Below are 10,163 nucleotides of genomic sequence, written 5' to 3'. Positions count from 1 at the left end.
TCTCTGTTTGGTGGTTTTAAGAACCACGAAGAATCAGCATTAAAAGTGGGAACTGTAACTTTATAAATGAAGTAATTTTAATGGAAAGGGAAGTCTAAATATAAAAGACAAATCCTTCTTGTGTTTTAACATATAATTGGTTTATTTACGATTACATTATAAATTAATAGGAACTCTTTGGTTACGTGCTGGAGGTTCAGTTGTTTTTTTTGTTAGCAAAAGTCAGTTTCATAATCGTTGTGGTCAAGTCGAAATCAGCAGCCATGTTCGTTTCGTGTTTAGCAGCGCATTGACCCAAATCCGCATCTGAGTCAGAGGCCATAAAACCACACACACATACACGCAGGAGCACACACTGGGCTAAGATATGGCTCTTAGGCTCTACTCGAGTGCATTAAGGAACGGAGCTATTGAGGCGATGTCCTCACAGTCGGGTATGGCTTTGCCTTTGAATTTGAGGCAGGAGAGCGCACAGGTCTGGCCCTGGAAGTAGTCGCCGAGCATGGTTTTGCACTGGACGCAGTTGTTGAGACACACCTGTTGGAAAAAAGGGTATACAAAAGTGTTAATTGGCCATATATCATCGGCACAGGCTGATTTATTGAGACAAACCTGAATGAAATCAATGCCGCCCATCGCATCTGAAAGTAAGAAATTAAAATTGAAATTTAATATGCCAACGAGGTGGACTCGAGCGACTGCAGACTTACCAAAACGCTTGCCATAGTGACCAATGGAGGGCAGGGCATCCCCGAAGTGCAGCAGGCAAAGGGCAACTACCACAACGGTGCACAGTACTAAGGGCTTGGCGTTCATGGTGGGTTCTGTGTTGATAAGTCGATTGTAACTTGGTGTCTGATTTCTGTCGGATATGGCCGGGAGCTTGCGGCTTGCGACTTGGCTGGTCTAGAGCGAAGTTGAAATAATTATTGTCGCTCGTTTGTCTTCTTATTTTATATACATATGCTCGGCCCAAACGCAGATGCGAAAGCTTAATAACGTAAAGAAGTCTGAACAGTGACAGAAACAACAGAAACAACAAAAACAACTATTGCTATGAAGCCGGTCTCTGAAAGCGCAGAAGCGAGACGAAGTCGTCGGACCAGCGACGGACACAGACACTCCAGCGTCCAGTCCCAGCCCAAGTGGCGCTTAGCTACGTCAGATCTTTCAGCGAATCAAAATCAATACAAACTCAATAAAACTGCCATTATAGTTGCCATGCATATGCAAATTTTGATTTTTACAGAGCGATACGCAAAAAAAGTTTCTATTCAGAGATCGGTTTTGTTGCCACTCATTTAACTTTGCATAACTATCAGGTGAACAGATTTAATGGCAGTTAAATGAATGTTCGGCACACTCAACGATTGGAATTTATGGAAAGCCAATGATAACGCGCATAAATATTATGTATAGCATTTAAATACATTTTTTTACAGTTTCGTCTTCGGTATAAATAAGTTTACAGATCTGTCATCTTATTAGCGCCAAATAGAGCTGGCTTCAAAAATTTCCCCCGCTTTCAAGAGCACAGCAAAAAAGTCACCGAAGTTCGCAAAAAGAAAGTAAAACCCAAAGAGCTTTTGGAAAACTTCTCGGAAAGCTACAGCAGCAGGAAGTGTCAAGTAAACGGACACTGCCCAGCCGAACTGTAGCCGTAATTAATGCAAATTTTATGCGAATGGCAAGCGCCGGCTCTGCCGATCCGCTTCAATCCGCTCCAGCCTGATCGCTCATTAATTAATGCCGATGTAAATGCATTAAAAATATTGTTAAACTGCTGAGCGTAGAGCGGAGTTGGGTGGGCCTGGCCATTACAATAAGTTACCCTCCGATATAATGAGTATTCTTTTGTCCCACACGGATCTGCCTCCAACCGGACACAGTGCCAAGGCGGCTTGAGCAAAGGTACTGCAACTGGTTTTGGGCGCCAGCCTTTTCTTTAAACGATTCAAATTGATGTGATCAAAGCGAAGCAGAATGTGGAGACTAAATGAAAAAAATGTATAAACTAATCAAAGATATCGTGGGAAAAGTTTTAGTTATGTTAATTTTATGCGACACAAATTGTTTGTTTCCTAACTAATAGGCAACACGCGCCAGTGTATGAGTAATGAGCCCGAGGCGATTTACGCCGCGAATACGTCACAGCCGGTTTGTGGGCGTGACACTTGAGCCGGGTTTTAACATATGATTTTGGCTGAACAATTTGATAATGACGTACGAGTATGAACGGTACTCGACACTCACTTACCGGTAGTTGATTGTTTGGCGGCGCGGCGTGGGCTTTGGGACTCAGCGGTCTTGTCTGCACTGATGTCTGGTCAGAAAAGTGTCGAGTCGACGTTGGCAACAAGTTTGTTTGCTTGAAACTGGTTCTAGAATAACTACTGTCGAAGTGAAGAGTTCTTGTTGTATTTATACAAAGACTGTCGTTGGGCTTTTGTGTGAGCAAATTAATCAATTTATCTCCACAGTAATTCCCCATAATTGAATATGTGCTCGCCAGCAAGCTGGCAAAAATTTCACTTCCGCTGGCAGTAGTCAACCACTTTCTTGAGTGCTTTTCACAGCAGTTGTTCGCTGGATGTAACTTATCCAGTTTAATTGCGTTTCTTTTTGGTACAGCCACAGCATCAGCATCAACTCACACAATTCGGATTGGCATGGAGATTGCAAAGCGTACAAACAGGAAATGAAAACAACCCAAGCGATTCTACATCAACTATTAAAGGAGTCACTTTTTCTGTTGTTCTAACTCATGAGTTATTGTTTTGATTTCCTACTCCGTGGGGCCAACTGCCGCTTGTGAACTCACTTCACCCCTTGCATAGCAATTCAATCAAACATGGCTCACAGCACAGATATAGTTTAATGATTGCAATCTTTATTCAAACTAAAAACTGTTTATTTATCCCTTTGGCCATCAGTTACAAATTTTGCCTGTGTGCTGACATATGTACTGCCGTTGGCCCTTTGTAGCTTATTTGTTGAGCAGACTTAGCTATTGCGCAGTTTGCATCAGTGTTTCTCAAAATAGTAACATCTTTACATATGTATGCTGGACAGACTGAATCCTATTACAGCAGAATCTAGCAGAAACCTCTTTGTTCCTGGTTCTTGGTTCCTAATTTCTGGACTTTTTTTTGCTTTAGTTGCGCCAGCCATATTTTCAGCCAAAGCCAATTTGATCTATAAATATTTCATTAATTTAACTTAACAATTTAAAGAACTTCAGAACCACATGTTCTGATTGCAGAGCCTCCAACTCATCAAAATGGTCGCTTCTAATTTCTGGACAATTCTAATTGGTGCGCGTTCTAATTGGCGATCATAATTTGTATGCACATTAAAAATATATAAATTTGAACTTGGCGGTCAGCTTGAAATACGTTCAACACTGCTTACTTATAAGATATGCACTGCTTGAAAAACGAACATTTTTTCCCAGCATGGCATCACTGCAAGCAATACAAGTCGCTAGATGGCGCACATGTTACATTTCGTATGAAAAATTACTAATTTCAATTTAAATTGAAACCACGAAAAAACAAACACATTTCGTTCTCAAGAATCTGGGAATATGCCACGGATGGCCAGAACAACAGGTTTATTCCCACCTTTTCTGTATTGATTTCCCCAAAGTAGTCCCATTGAGGATACAGTTTAGAGCTACCCATTTTTGAAAAATGTCTATGGTAGTGGTAATATTTCTTAGTTCATTTAATGACTCCCATAGAGGCAATCAATTTCTCTTCAATATAAATCTCATTATTAAAGTGCCGGCCGGATTAAGTTCGTTTTTTTTTGCACACCCCCCTCTGAACGTGCGGTGCAATTGCTGAAAAGCCACAACAGCAAACATTTCAACCGATGACCGGCAATCGAATTGCGTGTATGCGTGTGTGTGTATGGGTGTGGCACGCCAACATCAACGCCGTCGAGCAGCGAAAACTTTTATTAGTTGGAGCGCCCCACGCTCCACAGAAGACCACAGCGAGTAAATCAGTAAACGATTTTCTTTATAGTGCAGCATTTGCGAAGCAGCGTTCTCGTTTTTGTTGCAGCCGGAAGAAACTTTTATTTTAAGCCAAGCCAAGCCGAGGTTTTCGGACGCTTTATATATGAACTTTGCCGGCATAGTCGTCGATGCGAGGCGATGCGCCTCACATGCACCAGCCCATCCATATATTGCAATCGCTTCCTTTGTGCCTCGATGGATATTTCAGGCACGTAAGCATTAAATTTTTTTAGCCTTACAATATGCTCATTGTGGCACTGATTTTAGCTCCAAGATATATGCTGCCAGCTAGCCGGGCATGACAAAAGAGCAATGAAGCCTATTTTGTAGCTGCAAACTTTGTCAGGTCGAACAAAAAACTTTATTTAAATATCCTCGTTATACACGTTGGCAGCTCAACTCCATCCCGTTCAGCTGTGCTCTACGCTGAGCTGCTCCACTGTTCAATCCACAATGAGAAGTGTGCGCTGGAAAGGACAAACTCTTAATATAGTAGTTGCACTTGTTAATAATAAACCTTAAAGTATTTTTAACTATGCCCAAGAAATGAAGAGCATGTCAGGTGTATAATTAGTGTATGTAAGCCTTTCACATGCCTCACTGCACACGGGTTGGTGTGGGGGCCAAACTAAAGAGCTAAGTTCCCATGCCATGCCCCGCCGCACCAGCCATCGTCTCGTATGCGTAATGAAGCTTGGGCCCCTGACTTGCTTGGGACACACTCACACACTCACCGATTCCTTCTTCGGCCAACGGCATGTGAAAAACGTGTTAATCCACAAACTAATTTGATGTTAATGTGGAGGGTTGATGGGTCGACAGGTCGGCGGGGCAGCGTGGCAGCGGGCAGCCGGCGCTGGCTGCCTTAATTGTTTTTCAGCTCACTTTACAGTGTGCCTCGTCTTTGTGGGGCTTTAAAAGCCATTCAAAGTGGCCGGGCCATTAGAGCGTTAACAAATTATACCTGTCCCCTGGCCAAAGACAACAGCCGGAGCAGAATTAAGCGACCTGCGAATTAGTTGCATCTCAAGATAGTCCTGCTCCTGCTCCTCCTTTGCTTATGCTTACTCAGCGGAGCGGGTTTGTGTGATGCGATGGGACTGGGCTCAGCTCGGGGCCGACCGCCTGGCGCGCAGCGCTCAATGTGCTCGAAAAGAAATCAGTGAAATGCTGGAAATTAAAAAATAACGAGATAATTAAAAGCTGCCCCCGCAGTTATTTGCGTGTGTGTCTCCTTGCTCACGTAGCGCTGCTTAAGTGGCGGCATTGAGGCTGAATCCGATTGGTGTGGCGTTCGGTGGCATGTCCTTTCTCTCTCTCTGTCTGTCTGTCTGTTTGTCTGTGTTTCTCTGCGTGTTTCTGTATCTGTATCTGTGTGTGTGGTCATGGAAATGTGAGAGAATGAAAGAGCCGTTTTAATCCTGCCGTTTACTTTGTCTCACCAATTCTCGCTCGTGTTTAATGTCCTTTCATTTTGTATTTGACTCCAAGTTGCCTCTGTTGTTTGGATTTTTCGTACGTTTTTTGGTTTTATTTTGCTTTGTTTTGTTTTGGCTTTCGTTGCTTATTTGCTTTCGACTCACGCTGTGCCGAAGAGGAGGCCTGGCTCTGCTTTATTTGCTAATTGCTTTTTGAGGTTTTTTGGCCATGGTTCTAGCACAAACACATTTTCAGGTTTTCCTCTGCCGATGCTCGTAGAACTATTTTTCGAAGCGAAAAGACTCCTATATTTTCGAATTGCTATTGGAACTATCCCGAGCAGCATAATCCGCATTGATATATTGCTAGACGCGACTGTGTGCCAGGCAGGACAAACGGCGACTTAGTACACACTTTGCTAATTACCTATTCAAGGAGCTGATTAATTATTGCCAATACACATTAATTACAGAAATTAGCGCTTGTGAAGAGCTACACATCTTCCTAACCCCTCCAAATCGACTGAATACAAAAAGCGAAGGGGAAACACGGACTATGGCAGAGGTCAATGTCTCTCTCTCTCGCCCACAAATTAATATTTTTTTGTTGCACTCATTAGTGAATGCTTTAATTTAATATTTTTGTGGCCCACGTACATTACGACCAGTCTCAATATGGGCAGTAGACATTCAGGTTTTTGACTGCAAAATATTCATTACACTCAATGTGCATAATTTATACTGATGTGCGTTTAAACGCTTCAATTATTTGTTTTTTTTTCCCCGATTTTTTCGGCATGCAAATCCATTGGCCCGACCGCACAGTTTCCTATTGGCCATTGAAATAATTCAAAATTATATTTACTCCATTCATTGTAATGCGGAAAACTCTTTGTTGGAAAGCTTGTTAGTATGTATATTTTCAAATGTAAATCATTTCGACTCACATAGCCAGCGGGAACGATGGAAAAAACTTTTAAACAGCCATAAAATCAACGAATTGTGGCATTGCAATTAAATAAAATCATTTAAGTGGGTTATTTTATTGTTGTTTAAACACACGTTAACTTGTTCAATTGTTAAGTACTTACTATTTACATATTGAGTTGGAAATTAAATAAAACGATTTACCTCACCCGCTGATGAACTGACCTGTCATGTCACTTGATTATGTTAGTCGCAGCATAATTAGTCGCCTGACCACCGAAAAATGGACAAGACTCGGAATTAGACCAAACGTTTGTTAATTAGCAAGTGTAAACATGAGTGTGGGTGTGTAGGTGTAGGTGTATGTGTGTGTGTGTGAGTGTGGGTGTTCACCCCGTGTGACATAAATTGAACTGACGGTGAGCGCGGGGTGTCTGGATGTCTGTATGGCTGGATGACTGGATGGATGGCTTAACTGGGCCAACAGAAGGGGGGAACTGACATGCACATGTCCGAAATGCATAGCTCGACAAAATGTCAGAAAGCTCACCGCCCCGCCCCGCCCCGCCTGGACCAACCTTCGTCTTTGTCTATGTGCGAAAATGTGTCGAACTCTGCCATGTTGCGATACGACAAAATTGGGTCGCATTTCAAAAATTTTTCGACTCTGGATGGTCAGATGGGTGTGGGGAAGGGGCCAGGGTACTCTGGGAAGAGTGCTAAGCTAGCATATTTCTCGTTGAATCTCTGCCTTGCTGTTTGTGTGTATGTGTGTGTGTGTGTATCTGTGTGACTTTGCGTTGACATTTCAACTTTGCCCGAACAGGCTAATGCAATGAAAACTTGCAGTTTGGCGTAGAACTTGGCTCTCTTTTTTTTTTTGTTGCTGCTTTTGGGTCATGTCTGGAGACTTAAAGTCGAGCTGCTCTGACTGCATCGGAACATCGCAATTAGACGTACACAGTTATAATCGAACTGGCAAACGGCTGATCCTGGGTGGTAATGAACCAAGCAGCACCCCCCAGAACGCACCGCCCGCACTCTGTTGCAACAGTTTCCAGTCGTGCCCCAGCCAGGCAGTAATAAATGTCAGGCCGTTGGCCGACGGCCCTTTGCAATCAAAATTTATGCTGGCCAAAGCACTTCAAAGAGCTGACGCCACAATAATAAACCATTGCACAGCCCCGAGGCGCAGCAAGTGGAGCGTCAAAGACAACAACCAGACAAATCGGAATTAAAGCGGCAGCAGCCCAGTGCGGCACGGTAAAGTTGCTTTAAAGGAATCCCCGACTGGTGGGAAATTGAATCCGGTGAGCCTGAAGTTTTCGCTACTGTCAGCTGGCCAAAAATAGCGCTAGCCTTCAAGTGAGTTTGGGGCAGCCACGACAGCATTGAGTAGCGTCTTACTCCGCTTGCGCATTGTAAAAGTTTTCCTCTTTTTATACTCCGTGCACGCGGAGCAGAAGGGTATATTGTTTGAGTAGAGTGTGTGTTTGGAAAGCAGCACCAAGGACAAGTTGAAAATAAACAAATCGATAAGCAACATTTGCAAAGTTTTCTCAGCTGAATAATCTTCTGATTACCATGTGTTTACACTCTCCGACCTGTCGGAGAAGGTTGATACAACTTCCAGGGATAGAATAACAAATCAGATCAGGGTATCTCATTGTCGAAATATTGACTTTCGTATTCCGTCTTGCTTTCTTTTTGGTCTTTTCTTTCCTTTTTTATTTGAGTTTTCACTTACCTTGTGCTTAAGTGTTTCTTCTACCAGGCCATTTGCCATTTGTTTCGGCGCAACATTCTCTGTCCATGTGAAAACTTTGAGCCTAAGGTGAGAGACGGAGAGGCTGAGGCGAGCGAGTATGCGGGCTACTTTTATGATTATTGCTTTCCTGCCTGCTCAGCCTTGCCACGAGAGTATCTCTCGTATCTGTGCGCCTGAGCCTATGTCTATGCCAATGGCATACTTAGGCCTTAATGTTAATTTTAAGCATTTTCAGCCATAAGCTTTTGATTTAAAGCAGCCACAAGGCCAGGCCAGGCCAGACCAGTGTTGGCGTGCTGCCATCGAAGGATTGTACACATGGCAGTGGCATGAAATTGCAACCCCGGACGGGGCAACTGCAGCTGTTCTCTGTGGCTCTCTGGAAGTGCACTTCACTTTGTCTAATTGTAAAATAAATAAATGAGATAAGAACGCAAAGTAGCAGGGGCGTGTAAAAAATGCAAAGGAAATGAAAAATTGTGCACGAGTTGAGTCCTCTCTGGCCAACCACACACCAACACACTTACACACGGATGTGGCTGGAGCGGCGGTTGCTTATGCTCCCGTGACTCCCACTGGGACAGAGTGTGCTGGGCTCCCTAAGCGCACGGCAAGTGGGTGTTTGTGGGGAGGACTGTCGAAAATAATAAATCAAAGTGACACATTGAAAATGCACGGATCCCGCTTCCCTGCCTGCCTGCCCCATGGGTGCATCTCTGGGAGTATTGCACCTGGCTGAGACAAAGAAAGTGGAGCTTTCAATTTCCACCCTTCGCCACGGCAGGACAGACGTTTGAAAGACACAAGACGTTGACTGGAGTGCAGTATCAAGGAGTGCGGAGTGCAGTGCAACAGGGGGAAGCTTTGTGGCAGCCACCCTTTCGTCATTGTCAGACAGCCCGACGAAGTTGTTTAAGTACTTTGCGGAGAGAGAATAGCTGGCTGTCGCAATTTAGATAAATTTTAATTTTAATAAAGTGTTTGCTCTGCACTTCTGGCCCACTTGAGCGGATACTCTCCGCATTATGAATTAATTATCGCAGTCCGCCGCTGTCTTTCGGCTTGTTCCGTTTTGGCAGCCGGCGAGGCTTCGGTGGCACGGCGTAGTAGAGCTCGTCCACTTGTCTTATGGTCTTGCTTGCCATGCCCTCCTCGAGTGCCTCTCGGATGATCTTGTGGCAGACTTCGGCAGGGAAGCCGGTCTTGGTGGCCACAAAGACACTCAGCGTCTCCAAAGAGGTGGGCTGAGAATTCTCGCGCAGGCCAGCCAGAATGAGTTCGAGGGGATTGTTGATGGTGCGATCGTAGTAGATGAGAGCCATTGTGATTTTAAAAAATTAATTTTGTGCTATCAAGTGAAAGGAAAATCCATAAACACTTTTCGATATCAAATTTCGCTTGCTTCCTGGAAGCCGCAAAGCCAACTGCTTGGCTTGCCTGTGGCCATCTTTTGGGAATTGGAAATCACATGCTTCCCCACATGCCACACGATGCATTAAGTTTCTCATGAGTTTATTTTTTTTGTGCCCCAGAGCGACAGTTTTTCACCCCTTTCGCCCTCGCACACACATGCCTGCACCCAGACGTTGGCTGTCAAATTAATGCGGCGCTTTATGCGCCCCGTGGCGCCTCGTTGTGTGCCTTGCTCCGCTTTTTTGGGTCCACATTTTTTGACTCTGACTAAATTAAAATTAAAGCAGCAGCTGCCAGTAGCGGCTTAACTGGCTACTGTCTGGCCTGGCGATTTACCGTCTCAATAACACATTGGCTGCCAGGCCAAGAAGATCAAAAGGCGGTCAAAACTTTTCCATTTTCCTTCATTCATTCGTTCGTCCCAGTGCGGACAATTTGAATGAGGCGCGCAAATTGAATAAAAGACCATTGCCACAGATCAAGCTGAAAAACTGCTGGCTGTGATAAAATCATCAGCTTTCATCCATGCTCATTCCATGGTTTCCCTTTTCTCATTCTGCAAGTTTTTTATAGTCCGTCCATTCTACGTGGAGCGAGCCGGATTGGATTGGTA

General features: G+C 44.1%; 2 protein-coding genes across 2 annotated transcripts; both read right to left on the bottom strand.

Annotated features, from left to right (window-relative positions):
• Window positions 1-133: 133 nt before the first annotated feature.
• LOC117583001 (eclosion hormone) lies at window positions 134-2,374 on the bottom strand. Its single transcript, XM_034271151.1, has 4 exons — window positions 2,258-2,374; window positions 711-906; window positions 613-641; window positions 134-537 (listed from the first exon to the last, which is right to left on the bottom strand). The coding sequence occupies exons 2-4, from the start codon at window positions 814-816 to the stop codon at window positions 382-384; spliced, it is 291 nt and encodes a 96-aa protein (XP_034127042.1). The 5' UTR covers window positions 817-906; window positions 2,258-2,374; the 3' UTR covers window positions 134-381.
• Window positions 2,375-9,084: 6,710 nt separating this feature from the next.
• Window positions 9,085-9,481, bottom strand: LOC117583246. Its single transcript, XM_034271470.1, has one exon. The coding sequence runs from the start codon at window positions 9,457-9,459 to the stop codon at window positions 9,172-9,174; it is 288 nt and encodes a 95-aa protein (XP_034127361.1). The 5' UTR covers window positions 9,460-9,481; the 3' UTR covers window positions 9,085-9,171.
• Window positions 9,482-10,163: the final 682 nt, after the last annotated feature.

This window comes from Drosophila guanche, unplaced genomic scaffold (assembly GCF_900245975.1).
Source record: "Drosophila guanche unplaced genomic scaffold, DGUA_6, whole genome shotgun sequence".
NCBI lineage: Eukaryota > Metazoa > Arthropoda > Insecta > Diptera > Drosophilidae > Drosophila > Drosophila guanche.
Note: the sequence above shows the minus strand (reverse complement) of the source record. Positions and strands in the feature narration are given on the sequence as shown.

Coding starts and splice junctions, on each gene's coding strand:
- LOC117583001 (XM_034271151.1), bottom strand. CDS start 816: ATGAACGCCAAGCCCTTAGTACTGTGCACCGTTGTGGTAGTTGCCCTT. Junction 642..710: donor TCACTATGGCAAGCGTTTTG/GTAAGTCTGCAG, acceptor TCTTACTTTCAG/ATGCGATGGGCGGCATTGAT. Junction 538..612: donor GCGGCATTGATTTCATTCAG/GTTTGTCTCAAT, acceptor TTTTTCCAACAG/GTGTGTCTCAACAACTGCGT.
- LOC117583246 (XM_034271470.1), bottom strand. CDS start 9,459: ATGGCTCTCATCTACTACGATCGCACCATCAACAATCCCCTCGAACTC.